Source organism: Manis javanica, chromosome 10 (genome assembly GCF_040802235.1).
Source record: "Manis javanica isolate MJ-LG chromosome 10, MJ_LKY, whole genome shotgun sequence".
Taxonomy (NCBI): Eukaryota; Metazoa; Chordata; class Mammalia; order Pholidota; family Manidae; genus Manis; species Manis javanica.
Window position 1 is genome coordinate 83,331,515 of NC_133165.1, and position 26,327 is coordinate 83,357,841.

The 26,327-nt window shown below is 43.5% G+C and overlaps 1 protein-coding gene across 1 annotated transcript; it reads left to right on the forward strand.

Moving 5' to 3' along the window:
* The first annotated feature begins 1,285 nt into the window (after positions 1–1,285).
* On the forward strand, positions 1,286–5,664 carry LOC140843597 (uncharacterized). Its single transcript, XM_073213432.1, has 2 exons — positions 1,286–2,725; positions 3,034–5,664. The coding sequence occupies exons 1-2, from the start codon at positions 1,499–1,501 to the stop codon at positions 3,310–3,312; spliced, it is 1,506 nt and encodes a 501-aa protein (XP_073069533.1). The 5' UTR covers positions 1,286–1,498; the 3' UTR covers positions 3,313–5,664.
* Positions 5,665–26,327: the final 20,663 nt, after the last annotated feature.

The window sequence follows — 26,327 nt, forward strand, 5'->3', positions numbered from 1 at the left end:
AGTAAACCACTCATTCCTTGTTATACCGGAATGCCCTACACCCTTGTTGGGAAGAGACATCTTGACCAAAGTCGGGGCCCGAATATCCTTTCAGACTGAAGATACCCAAGTGACTGATAGCAAAAAGAGACCCTTGGGCCTAAGCATTCTGTCTATAAAGTTAGAAGACGAGTACCGCCTTTTTAAGGAACCAGAACCCTCCCGAGTTAATCAGAGGTGGCTCAACCAGTTTCCAGGGGCCTGGGCAGAGACGGCAGGTATGGGACTCGCTGTAAACCAACCCCCGGTGGTCATAGAATTAAAAGCCTCAGCCTCACCAGTAACTGTGAGACAATATCCAATGAGTAAAGAAGCCAGAGATGGGATTAGGCCCCATATCCAGAGGCTCATAGAACAGGGGATATTAGTAAAATGTAAATCCCCATGGAACACTCCCTTGCTGCCTGTAAAGAAAGCGGGAACAGGAGATTATCGACCAGTGCAAGATTTGAGAGAAGTTAATAAGAGAACACAGGACATTCATCCCACTGTGCCGAATCCTTACAACCTGCTAAGCTCTCTGGCCCCAGAAAATACTTGGTATACAGTCTTAGATTTAAAAGATGCCTTCTTTTGTTTGCGCCTGCACCAGAGTAGCCAACCGCTGTTTGCTTTTGAGTGGAAAGACCCCTCCACAGGAACTACTGGACAATTGACCTGGACTCGCTTGCCACAAGGATTCAAGAACTCACCTACCCTCTTCGACGAGGCTTTACACCAGGACTTGGCCTTTTACCGAGCCTCCAACCCGCAGGTAACCTTGTTACAATATGTTGATGACTTACTGATAGCCGCTCCTACACAGGAAGTCTGCCAAGCGGCTACTGAAGCCCTTTTGACTGAACTTACTAGGCTGGGGTATAGAGCATCTGCCAAAAAGGCACAGATCTGCCAACCACAAGTGACTTATTTAGGGTATTCCCTGAGAGAAGGGAAGAGGTGGCTTACTGAAGCCCGGAAGCAGACTGTGACGCAGATCCCGGTCCCTACTACTCCGCGCCAAATCCGCGAATTTCTGGGAACAGCAGGGTTCTGCAGATTGTGGATACCCGGATATGCCACCTTAGCCGCCCCCCTGTACCCCCTAACCAAAGAGGCAGCCCCGTTTGTTTGGGGACCTGAACAGCAACAGGCCTTTGATGAAATCAAGAAAGCCCTCCTGTCGGCACCCGCTCTGGCCCTGCCAGACGTAACTAAGCCATTCGTCCTTTTTGTGGATGAGCGGAGTGGAGTGGCTTGGGGAGTGTTGACCCAGCAATGGGGACCTTGGAAGAGACCTGTCGCCTATTTGTCAAAAAAATTAGACCCAGTAAGTAGTGGATGGCCTGCCTGTTTGAGAGTAGTAGCGGCTGTGGCCCTCCTAGTTAAAGATTCTGACAAACTGACACTGGGACAGAAACTTACTGTAGTTGCTCCACATGCGTTGGAGAGTGTAATTCGGCAACCACCCGAGAGATGGATGTCGAATGCCAGAATGACTCACTACCAAACCTTACTCCTGAATCGTGATCGAGTAGAGTTTGCCCCCCCTGCCATCCTAAACCCGGCCACTCTGCTCCCCGATTTGGAGAAAGAAGTGCTTCACACCTGCCAGGAAATCCTGGCTGAAGAGACAGGAACCCGCCAGGACTTGCAAGATCAGCCCTTAGGGGGAACGAGACTCCTGACTTGGTATACAGACGGGAGCAGTTACATCATGGATGGTAAAAGAATGGCCGGAGCTGCAGTAGTAGATGATGACCGAGTTGTATGGGCCAGTGGACTCCCAACGGGCACCTCTGCACAGCGAGCAGAACTCATCGCCCTGACTCAGGCCCTAAAGATGGCAGAAGGTAAGAGACTTAACGTCTACACTGACAGCAGATACGCCTTTGCCACTGCTCATATACACGGGGCTATTTATAGACAGAGAGGGCTGTTAACTTCTGCCGGGAAAGATGTTAAAAACAAACAAGAAATTTTAGATTTGCTGGAAGCCATCCATAGGCCTAAAGAAGTAGCAATAATGCATTGCCCTGGACACCAGAAAGATGACTCTCCAATAGCTCGAGGAAATCGGAGAGCAGACCAAGCCGCAAAGCAAGCGGCTCAGGGAATGAACATTTTGCCCCTTCAAGTGTGTCCGGAAGCCACTCACATCGAGAGCTTCCAGTACACACCTGAAGATCTCGTTTGTATAAACAAATTAGGGTTCAAAAATTCCTCACCCCAAGAGATATACAAGTCTGAAAAAGGGAAAGTTGTCCTGCCCCGGAAAGAGGCAGAAGAATACTTAAGGCAATTACATCAACTGACACATTTGGGAGCAAAAAACCTAAAGACTTTAGTTCGAGACTCCCCTTATCATATTATTGGATTAGGAAAATTAGCTGACGAGATTGTAAAAAATTGTGTTCCCTGTCAATTAGTAAACGTGAGCAAAAATCAAGCAATATCCGGGAAAAGACTTCGAGGAGATCGCCCAGGAACTTATTGGGAAGTTGACTTCACTGAAATTAAGCCTGCTAAGTATAGATACAAGTACCTTCTAGTTTTTCTAGACACATTTTCAGGATGGACAGAGGCGTTCCCCACCAAAACTGAAACAGCTCAGACGGTGTCTAAAAAAATCCTTGAAGAAATATTTCCCAGGTTTGGGATTCCAAAGGTAATCGGCTCCGACAACGGCCCTGCTTTTGTTGCCCAGGTAAGTCAGGGATTGGCCAAGATCCTGGGGATGGATTGGAAATTGCATTGTGCATACAGGCCCCAGAGCTCAGGACAGGTAGAAAGGATGAACAGAACTCTAAAAGAGACCTTGACTAAATTGTCCATAGAGACTGGCTTATGTGATTGGTTAGTCCTCCTTCCCTTTGCCCTGTTTAGAGTTAGGAACACTCCCAGACGCTTTGGACTAACGCCTTTTGAAATAATGTTTGGGGCCCCGGCCCCGCTTCAGTCAGCACATCTTCATACATTCCCTGAGTGTGCAACTAATAAGTTTTTGCTTGAAAGGTTACGAGCCTTGGAGGCTGTGCAGAAAGAGGTGTGGGCCTCCATCAAGGAAGCCTATCAGCCAGAAGACCTCTCGGTGCCTCACCAGTTCCAGGTGGGAGACCCAGTCTACGTGAGAAGGCACCGGACAGGAAACCTCGAGCCACGGTGGAAGGGACCTTTCATCGTCCTCCTGACTACTCCCACAGCTGTAAAAGTGGACGGCGTCTCTTCCTGGATACACGCTTCACATCTAAAGAAGGCACCCCCGGACCCGGACTGGCGAGTAACTCGGACTGATAACCCCCTTAAGCTTCGCTTGTGTAAAAAGAATTATGCTGTTAGTAATTCTGATGCTCCTGCTACTTCCAACCCACCAGAACCCTAACCCCCATGAACCCAGGTTACTGACATGGCAAATCATTACCCCAGCTTCCCACCAAGTAGTAGTCCAGTTAACAGAACAGCATCCTAGGGGGACTTGGTGGCCTACCCTCACTGTAGACATATGTACTCTCTTCAAACAAGACCCTCGGCACGGAGGTAGAATAGGAAGGCCAGGATGTGGATCTCGGGCTTCTATGAAAAAACTCCAAGATACCTGCTTCTATGTGTGCCCAGCCCCCTCAACCGATCGTGCTAAGGCCTCACAGTGTGGTGGGCAGACAGACTTTTTCTGCAAAAATTGGGGCTGTGAACAAACAGGGACATGTCATTGGATAGGCAGAAATGCCGGGAGCTCCCCTCCAAGTCTTATAAGAGTTAAAAGAAACAGTACTCAGGCCCAATGTATGACCAGCTCTACCTGTAATCTTATTGATATTTCCTTTACTGAAACCGGAAAGGAGGCAAATTGGGAAAGAGGGCTCATGTGGGGATTAAGACTCTATCAGGAAGGATATGATAATGGAGTTGTATTCACTCTTAGACTCAAAGTAGAAACCCTCCCAGCTATTCCAGTAGGACCAAACGCTGTCTTACCAGATCAGCCTCGCCTCCCAACCCCAGCCCCGAAAAGAACCCTAACTATTTCAGCTGTCCCCGTCTTTGCTCCTAGCCCACTGACCTCCTTTTCTAGCAATGGACAGCGCCTCCTCAACCTTGTTGAGGGAGCTTTCAGAGTCCTAAATGCCACCGACCCTAAAACTACAGAGTCCTGTTGGTTATGTTTTTCTTCTAGACCACCTTATTATGAAGGGCTGGGATTGTCAGCTGATTTTAAGAATACAACCAGCCACGAAATTTGTAGTTGGGGCAGTCATAAAAAGCTAACACTAACCGAAGTGTCTGGAATAGGAAAGTGTCTAGGTACGGTTCCCGCCACGCATAAAAATTTATGTAATGAGACCATCCCCATGATCCCCACAAGAGAAAACAGGTATTTAGTCCCACCACCTGAAGGATGGTGGGCCTGTAATACTGGACTAACTCCATGTGTTTCCACCTCTGTCTTCAATTTCTCCCACGAATTCTGTATAATGGTCCAGTTAGTACCCAGACTAATGTATCATGATGACTTCTCATTCGTGGCAGAATTGGAACCTAGACTAAGGTATAAGAGAGAGCCAGTCTCACTCACTCTAGCTGTATTACTAGGAGTAGGAGTCGCAGCCGGAGTAGGAACAGGGGCGGCTGCAATTATACAAGAGAACCAACATTATGAAGGACTAAGAATAGCTATCGATGAAGATTTAAGAACTATAGAACAGTCTATTTCTAAACTTGAAGAGTCCCTAACCTCTCTCTCTGAAGTAGTGCTGCAAAACAGACGAGGATTAGATTTACTATTTCTAAAAGAAGGTGGATTATGTGCAGCTCTAAAAGAAGAGTGCTGCTTCCATGCAGACCATACTGGAGTAGTAAGAGACTCAATGTCTAAATTAAGAGAAAGATTAGATCAGCGAAAGCGAGAACGAGAAGCTAACCAGAGCCTGTTTGAATCCTGGTTCTCTAGATCCCCATGGCTTACAACTCTAATATCCACCTTGACAGGACCCCTGCTTATTTTTATATTGCTCCTCACCTTAGGTCCCTGCATTTTAAATCGAGTAATAACCTTTATTAGAGAAAGAGTAAGTGCTGTGCAGGTGCTAATGCTGAGACAACAGTATCATACCCTCACACATCAAGAAGACACCAACATTCCATGATTAGAATGTTCAGAAAAAGAAGTGGGGAATGTAGGACCCCAACCTCCCTGAGAAATAAGTTAGCCTAAGAGTAGCCATCTTGAAGCCCAAAAAGCCATTCTGATATATGACTCAGAGGGAACAACTGAAACCAGGTAACTCCTCTGGAAAAACAAGTTAATCAATCATGACTGCTGGCAGAGCTAACCTTTCGGTTAGTTAAACATAAAAGCTGACCCTACCTTGCTACACCCCCAGGACGTGGCACCAACTCAGAAATCGTAGGTTTGAAAAATTACTGCCTTTGTAGTATTGTTATCTTGCTATGTAGTATTGTTATCTTGTTACTACAACATAATCTGTAACCATGGTAATTCTCTAGGGCTGAATGCCTCAGAAAATCCTATATAACCACTTAGTTGTAAGTACTCAGGGTCCTCGTTGAGACCCGTTGCGACGGGCTGACTTGGACCCCAACTAGTTGGCTTCTGAATAAATTCCTCTTGCTTGTTGCATCAAGAAACGTCTTTGGTGAGTGATTTGGGGCGGCGCCTTCCTCAAGGGAATCCAACAGAGTCTCTATCTGTAGAAGAGAGAATGAGACAAAGACCAAGACTCACTTTATCCTCTGTAAGTAGGCAAAGAACCTTCATTGAGAGAGTTCCTAAAACTTACACCTCCCTCTGCAACAGGACAGAAGTAATCAGCACCACCCCCAGCTTATTCTAACAAGTAGTAAGCCCGCCAAACCAGAGTCACTCCATGTGTTACCTTTATCAAAGAACGCATTAGCACCATGAAAATCATAGTGTTAAGACAGAACTATCAGAGTGTTAACCAAACAGATGACCCCTAATTTCATGATTGAAATAGATACAAGAAGAAGAGGGGAATGTAAGAATAGAAATAGGTTAGCATAAGCATAGCCATCTTAAAAGCCTAGAAGCCATTTTCTGAGTATGTGACTTAGAAAGAAAAACTGGAACTGGGTAAGGCCTTGAAAAACAAGCTAATCATGAACACCAGATGGTGGACAGCTGTAGCCTTTAGTCAGCTAACCTTGGTCAGCTAATCCTACATACCAAGCTTATCATGCAGAACCTCCCTGACAATTGAGGAGTGGTCTTATCTTGCTCCTGCCTTACCCCAGGATGTATGTCTTGCAAGAATAATGTGCAGCTGTGGAAAATTACTATGAGTTAAGTGTTTTGAAAATGCTATATAAACCCTTGGCTTTGAGTGTTCGGGGTCCTTGTTGAGACCACTAGGGCTGACATTGGACCCCAGCTAGCTGGCTGAATAAAGACTTTGCTTGAATTTACATCTCTATGCCTGTGTAGTTTGTTCTCTGGAGAAGCCTCGGAAGCCCGGACCCTAACAGTGATATTTAAACTTTCTCCCTTCCCTATATTAAATTTCATCAATATTTTTCATTTATTATTTGAAAATTCCTCCTAGATTCATGCCTTCCTCCTCATTTTCACTGCTATATTGGTTATACAGGTTCAAAGACCTCTGTTCCCCAACCAAATTCCATACTTAGGTAGAGGCATCTTTCTGCCTCTGAAACCAAATGAACAGATGAGATGGTCTCCTCCTTAAAAGCTGAAACTTACTCAAAATTCTAGCTTGTGGAAAAGTTTCTTGTACTGTTGCATGGAAGACTTAAGATAGCTTCAGGAAAATAAATAAGTTTTTATCATTTGTTTTGGATCTGTTTCAAACTGTAACCAAATTTCAGAGATATCCAGAGTTCCAGAGCAAAATCACTGAGACACTGTTTTTGAAAATGTGATGCCAGGGTTTTTGTTTGCGGAGCCGAAGAATGAGCTTCACAAACAGTCAAGGTAGGAGAGGAAGGTACAGGCTTTTATTTAGAAATAAATTGAAAGTAAAGAGCTCCCAGCTCACGCCAGGAGGGGACAAGAGAGTCCATAGTGGTGCATTGTCTAGGGGATTTTATAGGCAGCTGAGGATTTTTCGAGAACATGAAAAAAAACTTAGGGGTGTGGACTTGTTAAGTGGTCTCTGAATATTTAGAATTAACTTAACACAAGCAACTTCCTCTGATGATTTCTCCCTGAGATACCAGCATCTTGGTCTGGGGGCATATGAAACAAGGCCACCTGTTCAGCCCCTAAGGTGGGCTAAGGTATTGTTTGCTAAAGAGTAAGTGAAGAATTTCTAACATCTTAACTTCTTGGGTATTAAAATGCAATTTTATCTTTAAGGTGGAATCCTTCCTGCCTTTCACTGTGTTGTTTATGGCTGGGCTTACTTGCTAAATTTGTTGCCCAGCTTGCAAAATCACTTCATCAGATCTGAAGGAGGAATGACACTACATAGGTCTGGGCCTTTTAGTATGCTAAAGTGAACCTTACACATGATTACAAATGGTTAGCATAATAAAACATGTGCTACTCTTCTTCATCTGGGGAACATTAACTGATTTCACTGAAGAATGATTCTAGAGCTCAATGTTTAACATAGAGTTTTGAGCAGGGGTGTTTCCTTGCATGTAGTTACATTGCTCTGACTGCAAATATCCCACCCTGCCCCCTCCAGAGGCCCTCACCCTACTCCGACTACATCCACGGTCCCTGTCTCAAATGGAAACTTTGCAAGTACATGTTCCTCCAGTCTCTCCCTTTAGTGTTCATACATGTCCAAGCAGCAGGCATTTCCAAATGCCTGCTTAAATATGTTAGTTACAAAAAAAAAGATCTTCACATGATGGAATGAATGACATTAACTCAAATTTAAAAGAAAATACAGTTCTGTTATATTTCATTTAAGATTGAAATCTGATGTGACAAAAGACCTCAAATTGTTGTTAATATTAAATGCAAATGGAGACTTCGAAACAACATAAACACTATCTCTGGCACATGGAAGTTCACCAAGTGTATATGTAATCAGTGATCCAAAAATTATGTTGAGATTATGGAGCTGGACCCATACCTGAAGTAAAAGGCCAATGAAATGTCACAGAAAACTAATGATAAAAAGTAATGTAACCAATAAAGACGTGAAAATTAAATTTAAAACCTATTTCTACCTAATTCTCCTAAAATAAAGAATAATATTTATACATATATGTAGAAAGCAAAACATTTATAGTAATAGTAGATATCTCTGGAAAATAAGGTTGTATGTAATATGCATTTTATGTTTCAAATAGGAACGGTTTTTGCACAAGATACTATAGCAGCAATTAAGTATTAGTGTAAGTATAGTGTACTATACTTATTGTCCCAGCAATTAAGTATTAATTGCAATTAAGTGATTAAGTATTAGTATTAAATATAGTGTAGCAATTAAATATTTATTATTTAAAAAGCTAATGAAAGTTGTAGGCATGCCGGAGTCCAGCTCCAGCGGGGTGGGGTGTGAAGCCGGAAAGGATGAGACAGAGTCGGCACGTGGAGAGACAGAACACGGAGTCAGATGGAGGTGGTCTCTGGTAATTGGCGCCCAACGTGGGGCTCGAGAGGTAAGATTGATTGTGGGGACGGATAGGATCTTGCACTGTAAGAATAGAAATAGGTTAGCATAAGAGTAGCCATCTTAAGGGCCTAGAAGCCATTTTCTGAGTGTGTGTGACTTAAAAAGAAAAACAGGAACTGGGTAAGGCTTTGAAAAACAAGTTAATCAATCATGAGCACCGGAATCAGGCAGCGGTGACCCTTGGTCAGCTAGCCTTGGTCAGTTAATCCTATATACCAAACTTATCATGCGGAACCGCCCTGACAATTGAGGAGTGGTCTTATCTTGCTCCTGCCTAACCCCAGGATGTATGTCTTGCAAGAATAATGTATAGCTGTGGAAAATTACTATGAGTTAAGTGCTCTGAAAATGCTATATAAACCCTTGGCTCTGAGTGCTCGGGGTCCTTGTTGAAACCCACTGTGTCAGGCAGACACTTGGACCCCAGCTAGCTGGAATAATAATAAACCTCTTGCTTGTTGCATCAATCTGCCATGGCCTTCGTCTCCTCACTGGGGGGAAGCGCAGACCGGAATAAGGCCATTGGATCTTACATTTGGGGGCTCGTCCGGGATCGCGTGCACCCCCCCCCCCGGAGGAATGACAAGCCAAGGATTGGAGGCTTGCCCTGGCCAGGTAATACTGTGTTTGTATCCATGTGCCTCTTGTCAAACCTGTAAGAACGCTCTGTGTTTAATCAGAAAGTGCCTTGCCTGATGGTGAGCGCACCCAGTGTTTTTGTTCGCCAACAAACCTGAAACCTGTATAAAGCCTGTAGGAGCTCCAATCTGTATCTGGGTTGGCATTGACTCAGGTGGATGCGCTGGCAGGTCACTGGCCAAGGGTCTTGGGAGACATCCCTTGCCCCCGTCTGGAGGACAAGGTCCTCATCTGTGAGGAAAGTTGGCTGCCGCTGCAGTCTGACAGGCCCTCAACTCAGTTTCAGTTTTGCCTCCGCGGCCGCAGTAGATTCTATTCTGTAGGCGCCTGTTTGTTAGCTATTGTGTTTATCCTAGTTTTGTTACTGACGGAAGAAATGGGACAGACGCAGATGATTCCTTTAGACTTGACTTTAAGACACTGGGGGGACGTAAAGAGTAGAGCACATAATATGTCTGTTCTTGTTAAAAAGGATAAATGGAACACTCTGGCCTCAGCCGATTGGCTGGCCTTTCAGGTTGGCTGGCCTCCCAGGGGATCTTTCTCTCTACCCCTTATACAGGCAGTCAAGAAGAAAGTTTTCGATACTGGACCCCGCGCACACCAAGACCAAACTCCTTATATTCTTGTTTGGGAAAGCTTAGTCACAGAACCCCCCTCTTGGGTTCAGCCCTTCTTACCCCACCCATCTTCACAGGTTTTTGCACTCTGCAAAGACCTGAAAGAACCTAAGAAAGTTCTGCCTTCACCCCCCGATGCAGATCTCCTCCTCCTTGATTCTCCCCCTCCATACCCTCCTACCACTGCCCCCCAACCTGCCGCCCCCCCTCCCGGTCCCTATTCCTTCCCCTCCTCTCTCTCCTGTTCCTCCTGTCCCTCCCATTCCTGTCATTCCCCCACCTCCTCCGACCCCTCAGGCCAGCGGAAAGCAGAACGTTGGCCCAGCCAGAGGGACAAGGAGCCACCGGGTCCCCTCACCAGGGGCCGCTGTGACACTTCCCCTTTGAGCCCTCGGCCCCCCCTCTGAGGATGGCCAGCAACTCCTACAGTATTGGCCTTTTTCTTCCTCAGACCTATACAACTGGAAGGCCCAAAATCCCCCTTTTTCAGAATATCCCAGAGGGTTGATCAATCTGATTGAATCTTTACTTTTCACCCATCAGCCCACTTGGGATGACTGCAACCAGTTGTTACAGGTCCTGTTTACCACAGAAGAAAAAGACCGGATCCTCCTAGAGGCCCGGAAGAATGTACCGGGGCCGATGGGCGACCCACTCAGAACCCAGCCATTATAGAGGAGGGGTTCCCCCTAACCAGACCTGATTGGGACTTCAACACCCTGGAAGGTAAGGAGCACCTGAAAGTCTTCTGCCAGGCTCTGATGGCAGGTCTCAAGGGAGCGGCGAGGCACCCCACCAATTTGGCTAAGGTAAGGGGAGTCCTTCAAGGACCCGATGAATCCCCCTCAGCATTTCTAGAAAGACTCATAGAGGCTTTTCGGCAGTACACTCCGTATGATCCAGTCAGTGAGGAACATAAAGCCACAGTTATTGTAGCTTTTATAGATCAATCTATAGAGACATCAGGAGGAAATTGCAGAGGCTAGAAGGACTGCAGGACAAAACCCTGCAAGACTTAGTGCAGGTGGCAGAGAAAGTGTATCATAATAGAGAGACTGAAGAGGAAAAAGAAGATAGGAAGCTGTGAGAGACTGAGGAAAGAGAGCTGAGGAAAGAAAGATGGCAAGAACGCAACCTCCATAAAATCCTCACCACTATTGTGAGAGAGACCAGAGAACCTAAACCAGGGCCAGGCAGCAGGAGACAGCAGCTAGATAAAGATCAGTGCGCATACTGTAAAGAGAAAGGACATTGGGCCAGAGAATGCCCAAACAAGAGAAAGAAACCTCAGCAGTGGGAAAAACCCATTGCCCACCCTAAAATTCTGACCATGCACAAAGACAGTGATTAGGGGGTACAGGGTTCGGAGCCCCTCCCCAAACGTAGGGTAACCCTAACTGTGGAGGGGAAACCTACTTGATTCTTAGTAGACACCGGGACACAGCACTCAGTATTGCAACAAGCTGATGGATGGCTCTCAAATCAGAAATCATGGGTCCAGAGAGCCACGGGGAATAAATTGTACTCTTGGACCACCGCACGGATGGTAGACCTGGGAACAGGATTAGTGTCTTACTCTTTCCTCATGATCCCGGATTGCCCATATCCTTTATTGGGAAGAGACTTGCTCACAAAAATGAAAGCCCAGATCCATTTCCTGCCAGAGGGGCCACAGCTTAAAAGGCCCTCAGAGGACCCCATCCAGATATTGACTGTGATGTTAGAAAATGAGTATAGACTCTTTGAATTCAAAAAAGAGAACCCAGGCTCAGGAGATCTCAGCCTGTGGCTAAGAAAGTTCCCTCATGTATGGGCAGAAATGGCAGGAATCAGGAAGGCTAAACATAGGCCGCCCGTCTTTGTCGGACTAAAACCACAAGCCACCCCATAGCCGTTCACCAGTACCCTATGCCGAAAGAAACCAGAGAGGGAATCCAGCCCCATATCACCTGATTCCTCCAGCTGGGGATATTGCGCAGATGTCAATCTGCCTGGAACACCCCCCTTCTTCCTGTCAGGAAGCCAGGCACAAATGAATACCGTCCAGTCCAAGACCTGCAAGAAGTTAACAAGCAGGTAATGGACATTCATCCCACAGTTCCTAATCCTTATAATCTTTTAAGTTCCTTGCCACCTCTCCGAGGCTGGTATACCATTTTAGATTTAAAAGACGCCTTCTTCTGCTTCCAACTTGTGCCAAAGAGTCAAGAGCTTTTCACCTTTGAATGGAGAGACCCAGATGGAGGAGTGACGGGCTAACTCACATGGACCCGGCTCCCGCAAGGATTCAAAAATTCCCCCACCCTCTTCAATGGAGCTCTCAACCAAGACCTGGCGCTATATCGAGAAGCTAACCCCCAGGTAACCTTGTTGCAATATGTTGATGATCTTCTGCTTGCAGCCGAAATGAGAGAAGATTGCCTGAAAGGGACGGAGAAACTTCTGGAAGAATTAGAACTCTAGGATATTGGGCATCAGCCATGAAAGCACAAATCTGCAAATGACAGGTAAGCTACCTGGGCTATGTGTTACGAGAAGGGAAGAGGTGGCTGTCAGACGCAAGGAAAAAGACTGTTCTCCATATCCCCCCACCTGAGACTCCTAAGCAAGTCAGAGAATTCCTGGGGACCGCAGGATTTTGCAGGCTATGGATCCCCGGGTTCGCAGACATGGCAGCCGCCCTTTACCCTCTCACCAAAGCTAGATCGTTCTTTTGGGGAGAGGAAGAACAAAAGGTATTTGATGCCATTAAGCTGGCATTGATGTCCGCCCCAGCTCTGGGACTCCCCGATGTGACAAAACCCTTCCACCTGTTCGTGGCAGAGAACAGGGGGATAGCCAAAGGAGTGCTGACTCAGAAGCTCGGACCGTGGAAATGGCCCGTAGCATACCTGTCTAAAAAACTAGACCCAGTAGCCGCCAGCTGGCCTGCATTCTTGAAAATAATCACGGCAGCAGCAGTACTAGTCAAAGATGAGGACAAATTGACCCTAGGGCAAAATCTAACCATGACTGCTCTGCACGCGCTAGAAAGCATAATCCGGCAGTCCCTGCATTGGTGGCTTACAAATGCTCGGATAACTCACTACCAAGCCCTGTTGCTCAACTCTGACCGGGTGACATTCTCTCCACCGACCAGTCTCAATCCGGCCACTTTGCTGCCAGACCCCAGTCTTGAACCCCTGGTGCATGACTATCAGCAGGTATTAGCCGAAGCCCATGGGTGGCTTAAAGACTTGACTGACCTGCCTTTACCAGATGCTGAAGCCACCTGGTTCACAGATGGAAGCAGCTACCTAGACCAAGGAAAGCGTAAGGCAGGAGCAGCTGTAGTAGATGGAGAAAAAATAGTGTGGGCTCAGCCCCTCCCCAAGGGAACCTTGGCACAGAAAGCTGAGCTCATTGCTCTTATGAGAGCACTAGAACTGGGGTCTGGAAAGAAAATTAACATCTACACAGATAGCAGATACGCCTTTGCGACAGCACATGTGCATGGAGCCATTTACCAACAAGGAGGACTCCTCACCTCCGAAGGAAGAGAAATAAAAAACAAGCCGGAAATCACGGCACTCTTAGAAGCTCTGCACAAACCAGCCAAAGTAAGTATAATTCATTGCCCCACTCACCAACCCGGGAAGTCCTACATCACCGTAGGCAATAATATGGCTGATCAAGCTGCCCGAGAAGCAGCTGCAAAGACTATAGAAATCTTCCTCTCTGAAACCCAGCCTGAGCCAAGCCTGCCACCCTATCAGTATAGCCCAGCAGATTTAGAACTAATCTCCAAAGACCGTACTCACTATTTTGATGAACAGAAGAGAGCCTGGTGCACCCAAGATAGAAAAATCATCCTGCCCCAAGCAACTGCCAAAGCCATAATCAAACAGATGCACCAGTGGACACACTTAGGAGCGCACAAACTTACTCATACTGTTTTAAACTCTGGGTGGTATGTGCCGAACCTGCAGCAGATAGCTGAATCTGTAGTTAAGCCGTGCATTCCTTGTCAAGAAACAAACTCACCCAGGAAGAAGAAATGGACTAGAAAATGGGCAAGGGGGAACCGGCCTGGACAGTTTTGGGAAATAGACTTTACTGAAATTAAACCAGGGAAGTATAAATTTAAGTATCTCCTAGTGTTTGTAGATACCTTTCCAGGATGGGTCGAAACCTTTCCGACAAGGCAGGAAACAGCTGCAGTAGTAATAAAGAAAATAGTAGAAGAAATATTTCCTCGGTTCGGGATACCTAAGGTAATAGGATCTGACAACGGACCCGCTTTCATCACCCAGGTAAGTCAGGGAGTTGCTAAGTATTTGGGGACCGATTGGAAATTACATTGCATGTACAGACCCCAGAGTTCAGGGCAAGTAGAAAGGATGAATTGAACCCTAAAAGAGACCTTAACTAAATTGACCTTAGAGACTGGCTCAGACTGGGTGGTGCTCCTTCCCCTGGCCTTGTTCCAAGCTCGGAACACCCCTACTAATCTCAATCTAACCCCCTTTGAAATCTTGTATGGCTCCCCCGCCCCGCTTACTTGCCTGCATGACCCCCTCCCCGTTACCCAGACTGACAACTGCGATTTATATAATAGGTTGAAGGCTCTCCAGGCAGTCCAAAGAGAAGTGTGGACCCAACTAAAAGCAGTCTACGAACCCGGCATTCCAGAAGCAGCCCACCCATTCCAAGTTGGAGACTTTGTGTTTGTAAGGCGGCACCGAGCACAGACCCTCGAGCCATGGTGGAAAGGACCCTACTTAGTGTTGCTGACCACCCCAACAGCAGTCAAAGTCGACGGGATTGCCACCTGGATTCATGCATCTCATGTGAAACCCGTTATCTCAGCTGAGACAGCCGACGACCATCTCACATGGAGAACCCAGTCTACTGAGAATCCTCTCCAGCTTAAAATCACCAGAAGACCCCTAAAGTGACCAGGTGCACATCCGGAGACACCAGCGCCGTTCAGCTGACCCACGCACCATTCCCAAAAACTCTATTCCAAGATGACCACGTCAGCTGGACAAAGACAATTCACAAAAGCTAAGACTGCACCACTCATATTATATATATTGCGCCTTTCCCCTATTGCACTCAGCGACCCTAACCCCCATGTCCCCTATTGGCTCACCTGGGAAATAGAGAACTGGGAAACTCATGAAATATACAACCGCACTTCCCACATGACCCCCTTAGGCACGTGGTTCCCTAACCTGTACTTTAACCTAGATAGAGTAGCAGACTTAGAAAAGAGAGGCAGAAAGGGCAGGAGTCAGCATTCAGGCCCCCCTCTTCCCTGCGCCCCTCAGTTCTGTCCAGTTGGAATGGGAGGGGGAGACTGGTGAGAAAAGCAGCGCCGAGTCTCTGTGAGTCAAAATGGGTTTTATGCATGCCCAGGGTTTCGAACAGGGCCAGCGAAGCAGCAGTGTGGAGGGGCTGAGTCCCAATACTGTGCACACTGGAGTTGTGTTACCACCAATGACGGGGAGTGGAAGTGGCAAGTAACTCCCCAGCTCATCACTCTCTCATTTGTTAAACCGTGCACCCAAACTAGGTACAGCCCAGACTGTAATCTGCTCAGGCTCCAGTTCACAGAACAAGGAAAAAAAGACACCTGATGGCAGACAGGGTTAACCTGGGGCCTATATCTTTATCAGACCCCTCCTTCTGGAACCCTTATCTGAGTCAAATTAAAAGTTGAGCCAATAGTCAAGATAGCCTTAGGTCCAAATAAATTATTGAAACCCGAAGTACTCAAAACCCCTAGACAGCCCCTCAAAGTGACACAGCCCCCTAAGTCCCTTCCCCAGAGCCTGAGCCCAGCTTGGACACCAGCCCCTGCTGTGGAAAGCCAGCCATCCTGGCTTCTTAGTCTAATCAGAGGCACTTTCCAAGTTGTCAACAATTCCCGTCCCGAGCTAACTCGCTCCTGCTGGTTATGCTATGATGTTGCTCCCCCTTACTATGAAGGTATAGCGTTTGTTAATGCTCTCAACCAGTCTTCTGACCCCTCCCAGTGTAGATGGCAGCAGAAAAGACCTAGACTCACTTTATCCTCTGTAAGTGGGCAAGGAACCTGCATTGGGAAAGTTCCTAAAACTTACACCTCCCTCTGCAACAAGACAGAAGTAATCACCACCCCAACTGATTATATTCCCCCATCTAACGGGTGGTGGGCCTGCCAAACCAGAGTCACTCCATGTGTTCATTCCCAGAAGTTAGGCAAAACGTCTGACTTTTGTGTTCTAGTACAATTAATACCCCGCCTTATTTACCATCCTTATGACAAAGTCCTGTCCCAACTAAGCCAGTCTTCACCCCGAGTCAAAAGAGAACCCGTGAGTCTGACTATCTCCCTCTTACTAGGCCTTAGCCTAGGACAGTGGGGGTAGCCACAGGAGCATCCTCACTAGTTCTCCAGAACCAGCATTACCACAGTCTCAGAGAAGCCATAGATGCAGACTTAGAAGAAATAGAGAAATCCATATCCACCCTGCAAGACTCTCTAACTTCTTTATCAGAAGTAGTCCTACAATATAGAAGAGGGTTAGACATGTTATTCCTCCAACAAGGTGGACTGTGCGCTGCCCTTAAAGAAGAATGTTACTTGTACATAGATCATTCAGGAGTAGTAAAAGACTCCATGGCCAAAGTTAGAGAAGGGTTAGCTAAAAGGAAAAGAGAAAGAGAACAAAACCAAGGGTGGTTTGAGTCCTGGTTCAACTCCTCGCCATGGTTCACTACCCTCATCTCTACTCTAGTAGGGCCACTAATAATCTTAATATTAACTCTAACTTTTGGCCCCTGCATCCTAAACCGCCTAGTTACCTTTATCGAAGAATGCATTAGCACCATGCAAATCATGGTGTTGAGACAGAACTATCAGAATGTTGACCAAACAGATGACCCCTAGTTTCATGATTGAAATAGGTACAAGAAGAAGAGAGGAATGTAAGAATAGAAATAAGTTAGCATAAGAGTAGCCATCTTAAGGGCCTAGAAGCCATTATCTGAGTGTGTGTGACTTAAAAAGAAAAACAGGAACTGGGTAAGGCTTTGAAAAACAAGTTAATCAATCATGAGCACCGGAATCAAGCAGCGGTGACCCTTGGTCAGCTAGCCTTGGTCAGTTAATCCTACATACCAAGCTTATCGTGAGGAACCGCCCTGACAATTGAGGAGTGGTCATATCTTGCTCCTGCCTAACCCCAGGATGTATGTCTTCCAAGAATAATGTATAGCTGTGGAAAATTACTATGAGTTAAGTGCTCTGAAAATGCTATATAAACCCTTGGCTCTGAGTGCTCGGGGTCCTTGTTGAAACCCGCTGTGTCAGGCAGACACTTGGACCCCAGCTAGCTGGAATAATAATAAACCTCTTGCTTGTTGCATCGATCTGCCGTGGACTTCGTCTCCTCACTGGGGGTAAGCGCAGACCGGAATAAGGCCATTGGGTCTTACAGCACCAGGGTGCTGCAGACCCCTTTGTACCATCAGACAAAATGAGAAAGGACAAGGAATCCAGAAGCTATGGACCATACTAAGTCTAAAGAAAGAAGACTCTTTATTGAAGTTTTAATGCACATGTTTGTAAGTAGAGGAATAGAAGTCACCAATGGACAATTAGCAACATTCTTACATTTTGTCCAAGAATGTTGTCCTTGGTTTCCTGACCAAGGCACAGTGAGTCTTGCAACCTGGCAGAAGGTTAGAGAAGAAATAAGGGAACATTATGCCAGCCATGGATGTGAGAAGGTCCCTACAGATGCCTTTGTATTGTGGAATTTAATCAAAGAAGTTTTAGAACTTAAACAGCACAGATTTGATCAGAAGACTCCTACTGGAGTAAGGGCTGCCTTAAAGCAAGCAGAACAAGAAGGAGGCATAGAATTTCTGTGTTACCCATTTATTTTTGGAAGAGAATTTGATGATGAAAGTGTATCATGGGAGCCCATCCCATATAAATTATTAAAAGAATTAAAGATTGCCTGCAAAAACTATGGTCCCTTGACACCTTATACTTTGATATTGTTAGAGGCCTTATCTAATAAATGGATGACACCATTACTCTCTGTAACAAAATATCAAGTGATGCTGGCCTCTGCCTCCCCTTATAATGAAAGATTAACTCCTGAAAAAGAAGAGAATTTTGGAGAAACTGCAGCCCAATATAATCCTTTTAAAATAGGTGCTGCTCAACTAGTTAAAAAACCTCCAGATTTTAAGGTATCTGTAATCAAGTAAGCTAAAAGGAAAGAAGGCAATTGAATATTAATAACTCAAATATTTGTGTCAGTTTGTCTATCTGTGTATGTTCTTTTGTGAAAAGTGTTGCTATCTGTAGTCATTGTGTCTCAATCTGTATGTTTGTGTGTCTAAGTGTGTGAATGAGAAATATTTTTTTTTACCTCCAGATGGTATTAATAAATATTGATTTAAAGACAAGCACTTGTAAAAATTGGGCATTCGAAAACTTTCAGAAAATTTTAATAAAAGACATTAAGCATTAATGCTAATTTAAATTAAACTGAAACAGACATATCCTTATGGTTATCAGCTGCCTAAGTTTACCTAAGGTCATTAAAGTTAATGTTATCTGTTAAATCTTTCAAGAAAAAATGCTTAAAGAGAGGCTTGACTTTGTCTACTGTTTGGTAAAAGTTTTGCAAGCATGGTTGTTAGGAATAAGTAAACTAAATAAGAGTAGCAAGTAAACATCTTAATAATAGTGTGTTAATGTATTATAGTGTGTTACAGTGCGTATACTTATAAACAGCTTGAAAATCTTCACAGTAACCTAAAACCTTAAAGTTTTGTGAAATTAAGCAGACATACTTTATGCTTAAAGATTGTGCTACAAAGCACATAGTTTCAAAAATTATAAAATGTGTTCATAAATTTTCCAATCTAAGAATGCTAGTGTAACAGTTTACAATAGCCCACTTCTCAGTGTTCACTGAAAATTAAAGTTCCTAATAATTTTAAATTCTAAATAAAACTACTTAAAGTAATAAAGAAAATATCTCTGCTTGCTAGAAAAGATGTGTGTTTAATAGAGAAGGTATAAAGAATAGAAATTCATTTTGTTGAAGGTAAAAGAAGGTAACCTCTTAAGTACAGCTGTTTCTTTGAAGAAGGAGAACACCTAATGTAAAAGAAAGCTGTAGAAAGTTTGTGGAAGAATTGATACCATCATGCTATGTGAAATTAAAGAAAATGAGTCTCGATATCAAGTACACAGCAAATTAGAATTTTGTTTTCAGATAAATGGACAAAGTTTTCTTAAACTGTTAGCCTGCTCTTGATGTTGAAAGATTGCAGAGCTTTCTAATTGTTTTTATCAATGCAGTTTTTCATGTTTAAAGTCTCAATGAATTGTCAAAGTATTTAGAAAAAGTTATATTAAAAGGAGTAAAAACTAAATTTTGTTAACAACTATGAAGCCTTTTGTATTTGTCTTTAAAATCTTTTATTATCATTCTGGTTAAATAAATAAGTATTGTTTCATAGTGATTCGTGATTTTATTTACACTATTTAGGCAAGTGCCTTAAAAACTTTTTGACAGCTTCCCAAAATCAAATTTAAAAAGTTGCTCTTACCTCTAGTTAACTCTGATATTTTCCAGAGGGCCCCTGGAACATGTCAGAGGAATTTTTAGTCCTCATTGGAGAAAACATTTGGCTAATTTGGCTTATTTACCTAATATATGTATTTACCTAGAAAGCACTGTCAAAGAGGATGATGCTACACTTTGTTACTGAATGTTTTATGTTACAGAAATATCCAAATTTCCTTATATCAATTGTCTTACAGTAAACTCTCATGATATCTTTAAACATTGTCATTTATAAGCCTGTTATCATTTGTAGTCACTGATTACACCTAAATTAGTAAAGAACTAGATTTCAGCAGAACAGGTATTAGTTATACAAGATTAAGTAAACTAAAGAAAATGATTTTGTGGCTTTTTGACCTCAACTAATTCCAAACCTTTAATAAGATAGAAACACCTGCTTACAAGCCAATAGAAAGGGCCTAATGTTTTAATAACCTGTGGGAGAGGATATGCTTGTATTTTTAAATAGGACTCAGATACACCCGTGTGAGTACCAGACAGATCCATCAGACAAGTCTCCACCACCACCTGCTCCCCCACACAACTTCCCAAGACAAAGTGAAAGTCCCTGCCCAACAAAGAACCGTGAAGAACTTCTAGTACAGCGTTTACAGAGCCTCGCTCTGCAAGATTCCTGAGAAGCTCGCCAGTCAGGACTAAGTCTTCCCTCGAGGCGGTGATTAGCAAGATCAATTCGAGAAAGTGACCCTCCGACCTGAGATCAGATAGAGAAGTTGACTGAAGAAGGTGAAGCTGTAGATTGCCTTCAGGATTTGCCTATTACTAGTAAAACTTTGTTTATTGCCATGCTTAAGTCCCACCCATATTAAATAGATCTTTAAATGAAAAATCTTTCCTACATTCTGAATTATGGTGAGTTGTAGCTTTTGTTGGACTAGTAACACTGCATAAACCCACAGAAAAAGCTGTTTATCAACTTCAAGCCTGTTTGCAAACTTCATATGTCTTTCTGCTATCTCAGAATTATTAATTTATGAATATCAGCAAAACTATAGATAAATTTATTATAAATTGTAATAATTATACTCTTTCTACCTGTATTTCTGTAAAAAATGATGCAAAGGTTATTTCTATTGTGTACCATCTCCCATATTTGATAATTTGATATCCAAAATTTGATATTTACTTTAAATTTTACGTGGTTTAATGATTATAAACTACAAGCACTTCGTGATACCAGCATTCTCTTATTTCAGAAAAAGTGTTTTGTAGCCCCTAGCACAAAAGACCCGTACTGCTGATTATTGATCAGTTGTCTAAGAATGCATCATTAGCTTTAGTCACTTAAGAGATTATGGATCAAAAATTAAAATCTAAAGTTAATGCCCTAGAAGAAACCCTGCTTTATGCAAAGACCCAAGTGCAAAATTTAAAGACACATTTAACAACCAGATGCCACAGTAGCTATAAATAGATTTCTGTTACACCTCATTTATATAATGATACAGAAATTTCCTGGGATAAGATAAAAAATCATTTATTAGGAGTGTGGGACGATACCAATTTATCCCTAGATATGGGCCAGTTGCAGCAAACTATCAGCGATATTAGTACTGCTCACATATCCTCTTCCACTGCCTCTGAAAAAGCAGGATCTTTTCTTGCCACTCTGCAACTTACACCACCTCCAAAGCCTAGTATCCATCTTTTATTAATCTAAGAATTATAGCCTTAATAATTCTTTTTCTTGTTTTATTTCTTCCAGTCTTCCTCCGACTGCTAAGCAAAAGTGTAAAAAAAACCTATTTAAAACTGACGAGTTTAAAACTTGCTTTAAAAAATAAAAAAGGGTGGGGCAGAGCCAGGATGGTGGCCTGAGTGGAGCAGCAGAAATCTCCTCCCAAAACCACATATATCTATGAAAATATAACAAAGACAACTCTTCCTAGAATAAAGACCAGAGGACACAGGACAACATCCAGAACACATCCAGACCACATCCACACCTGCGAGAACCCAGCGCCTCACAAAGGAGGTAAGATACAAGCCCCGGCCCGGCGAGTCCCGAGCGCCCCTCCCCCCAGCTCCCAGCGGGAGGAGAGAGGTCTGAGTGGGAGGGAGAAGGAGCCCAAGACTGCTGAACACCCAGCCCCAGCCATCCGGACCAGATTGCAGACACAGTGCATGCACGGGGCCCTGGATACTAGGGAAACAGGGCAGCAAGAACAGAGAGACAGTACCGGAGGCTGGCGCCAGAGGACAAAAGAAAAGCGAGCGGCCATCTTTGTTGTTGTTGTTGTTGTTGTTGTTGTTTTGTTCTGGTGAGTGCTCTTTGGTAGTCTTAAAGGGACAGGGACCCCAATACTAGAGAAACAGGGCAGCAAGACTGGTGAGCGGGTATCAGAGACCGGTGCCGGAGAACAAAAGAAACACGAGAGGCCACCTTTTTGTTGTTGTTGTTGTTGTTGTTGTTGTTTTGTGGTGGCGAGTGCTTCTTGGAAGTATTAAAGGGACAGGAACCCCAATACTAGGGAAACAGGGCAGCAAGACTGGCAAGCGGGTGCCTGAGACTGGTGCTGGTGAATAAAGAAAAACGAGTGGCCATTTTTTTATTTTTTTTATTTTTTTATTTTTTTGTTTTTTTGTTTTTGTGGTCATTGTATTGTTTTGGTGGGTGCTTTTTGGAAGTTTTAAAGGGGCAGGGCGGGACACTTAGTCCAAAGGTAGGGAATCTGAGGATCTCTGGGCACTCTAATCCCCTGGGCTGCAGGGAGCACGGAGACCCCTTACAGAGATAAATAGCCTCCCGGCCGCTCTCCCTCCAACGCAACTCCACCACTTTGGAGCAGCAGCCCAAGCCAGGCCACACCCACAGCTATAGCAGAGATAAACTCCATTGCAGCCAGGCAGGAAGCAGAAGCCCTGTCTGCGCGCAGCTACCCAGCACAAGACACTAGAGGTCACTATTCTCCCAGGAGAGGAAGGTCACAAACCAACAAGAAGGGAAGTTCTTCCAGCTGTCACTAGTCCCAGCTCTGCAAACTATTACTATCACCATGAAAAGACAAAATTACAGGCAAACCAAGATCACAGAGACACCAGAGAAGGAGACAGACCTAACCAGTCTTCCTAACAAAGAATTCAAAATAAAAATCATAAACATGCTGACAGAGATGCAGAGAAATACGCAAGAGAAATGGGATGAAGTCCAGAGGGAGATCACAGATGCCAGAAAGGAGATTACAGAAATGAAACAAACTCTGGAAGGATTTATAAGCAGAATGGATAAGATGCAAGAGGCCATTGATGGAATAGAAACCAGAGAACAGGAACGCATAGAAGCTGACATTGAGAGAGATAAAAGGATCTCCAGGAATGAAACAATATTAAGAGAACTGTGTGACCGATCCAAAAGGAACAATATCCGTATTATAGGGGTACCAGAAGAAGAAGAGAGAGGAAAAGGGACAGAAAGTATCTTGGAAGAAATAATTGCTGAAAACTTCCCCAAAATGAGGGAGGAAATAATCGAACAGACCACGGAAATACAAAGAACCCCCAACAGAAAGGATCCAAGGAGGACAACACCAAGACACATAATAATTAAAATGGCAAAGATCAAGGACAAGGAAAGAGTTTTAAAGGCAGCTAGAGAGAAAAAGGTCACCTATAAAGGAAAACCCATCAGGCTAACATCAGACTTCTCGACAGAAACCCTACAGGCCAGAAGAGAATGGCATGATATATTTAATGCAATGAAACAGAAGGGCCTTGAACCAAGGATACTGTATCCAGCATGACTATCATTTAAATATGATGGTGGGATTAAACAATTCCCAGACAAGCAAAAGCTGCGGGAATTTGCTTCTCACAAACCACCTCTACAGGGCATCTTACAGGGACTGCTCTAGATGGGAGCACTCCTAGAAAGAACACAGAACAAAACACCCAACATATGAAGAATGGAGGAAGAGGAATAAGAAGGGAGAGAAGAAAAGAATCTCCAGACAGTGTATATAACAGCTCAATAAGGGAGCTAAGTTAGGTGGTAAGATACTAAAGAGGCTAACCTTGAACCTTTGGTAACCACGAATTTAAAGCCTGCAATGGCAATAAGTACATATCTTTCAATAGACACCCTAAATGTAAATGGACTGAATGCACCAATCAAAAGACACAGAGTAATGGAATGGATAAAAAAGCAAGACCCATCTATATGCTGCTTACAAGAAACTCACCTCAAACCCAAAGACATGTACAGACTAAAAGTCAAGAGATGGAAAAGCATATTTCAGGCAAACAAAAGCAAGAAGAAAGCAGGGGTTGCAGTGCTAATATCAGACAAAATAGACTTCAAAACAAAGAAAGTAACAAGAGATAAAGAAGGACACTACATAATGATAAAGGGCTCAGTCCAACAAAAGGACATAACCATTCTAAATATGTATGCACCCAACCCAGGAGGACCAGCATATGTGAAACAAATACTAACAGAACTAAAGGGGGAAACAGACTGCAATGCATATATTTTAGGAGACTTCAACACACCACTCACCCCAAAGGATAGATCCACCGGGCAGAAAATAAGTAAGGGCACACAGGCATTGAACAACACACTAGAACAGATGGACCTAATAGACATCTATAGAACTCTACATCCAAAAGCAACAGGATATACATTCTTCTCAAGTGCACATGGAACATTCTCCAGAATAGACCACATACTAGCTCACAAAAAGAGCCTCAGTAAATTCCACAATATTGAAATTCTACCAACCAATTTTTCAGACCACAAAGGTATGAAAGTAGAAATAAATTCTACAAAGAAAATAAAAAGGCTCACAAACACATGGAGGCTTAACAACATGCTACTAAATAATCAATGGATCAATGAACAAATCAAAATAGAGATCAAGGAATATATAGAAACAAATGACAACAACAACACTAAGCCCCAACTTCTGTGGGATGCAGCGAAAGCAGTCTTAAGAGGAAAGTATATAGCAATCCAGGCACACTTGAAGAAGGAAGAACAATCCCAAATGAATAGTCTAACATCACAATTATTAAAACTGGAAAAAGAAGAACAAAGGAGGCCTAAAGTCAGCAGAAGGAGGGACATAATAAAGATCAGAGAAGAAATAAACAAAATTGAGAAGAATAAAACAATAGCAAAAATCAACGAAACCAAGAGCTGGTTCTTTGAGAAAATAAACAAAACAGATAAGCCTCTAGCCAAACTTATTAAGAGAAAAAGAGAATCAACACACATCAACAGAATCAGAAATGAGAATGGAAAAATCACAACAGACACCACAGAAATACAAAGAATTATTAAAGACTACTATGAAAACCTATATGCCAACAAGCTGGAAAAACTAGAAGAAATGGACAACTTCCTAGAAAAATACAACCTTCCAAGACTGACCAAGGAAGAAACACAAAAGTTAAACAAACCAATTACGAGCATAGAAATTGAAACGGTAATCAAAAAACTACCCAAGAACAAAGCACCCGAGCCGGATGGATTTACCTCGGAATTTTATCAGACACACAGAGAAGACATAATACCCATTCTCCATAAAGTTTTCAAAAAAATAGAAGAGGAGGGAATACTCCCAAACTCATTCTATGAAGCCAACATCACCCTAATACCAAAACCAGGCAAAGACCACACCAAAAAAGAAAATTACAGACCAATATCCCTGATGAATGTAGATGCAAAAATACTCAATAAAATATTAGCAAACAGAATTCAAAAGTATATCAAAAGGATCATACACCATGACCAAGTGGGATTCATCCTAGGGATGCAAGGATGGTACAACATTCGAAAATCCATCAACATCATCCACCACATCAACAAAAAGAAAGACAAAAACCACATGATCATCTCCATAGATGCTGAAAAAGCATTTGACAAAATTCAACATCCATTCATGATAAAAACTCTCAGCAAAATGGGAATAGAGGGCAAGTACCTCAACATAATAAAGGCTGTATATCAGAAACCCACAGCCAACATTATACTGAACAGCGAGAAGCTGAAAGCTTTTCCTCTGAGATCAGGAACTAGACAGGGATGCCCACTCTCCCCACTGCTTTTTAACATAGTACTGGAGGTCCTAGCCATGGCAATCAGACAAAACAAAGAAATACAAGGAATCTAGATTGGTAAAGAAGAAGTTAAACTGTCACTATTTGCAGATGACATGATATTATACATAAAAAACCCTAAAGACTCCACCCCAGAACTACTAGAACTGATATCAGAACACAGCAAAGTTGCAGGATACAAAATTAACACACAGAAATCTGTAGCTTTCCTATACACTAACAATGAACCAATAGAAAGAGAAATCAGGAAAACAATTCCATTCACAATTGCATCAAAAAGAATAAAATACCTAGGAATAAATCTAACCAAAGAAGTGAATGACCTATACTCTGAAAACTACAAGTCATTCTTAAGAGAAATTAAAGGGGACACTAACAAATGGAAACACATCCCATGCTCATGGCTAGGAAGAATCAATATCATCAAAATGGCCATCCTGCCCAAAGCAATATACATATTTGATGCAATCCCTATCAAATTACCAGCAACATTCTTCAATGAACTGAAACAAATAATTCAAAAATTCATATGGAAACACCAAAGACCCCGAATAGCCAAAGCAATCCTGAGAAAGAAGAATAAAGTAGGGGGCATCTCACTCCCCAACTTCAAGCTCTACTATAAAGCCATAGTAATCAAGACAATTTGGTACTGGCACAAGAACAGGGCCACAGACCAGTGGAACAGACTAGAGACTCCAGACATTAACCCAAACATATAT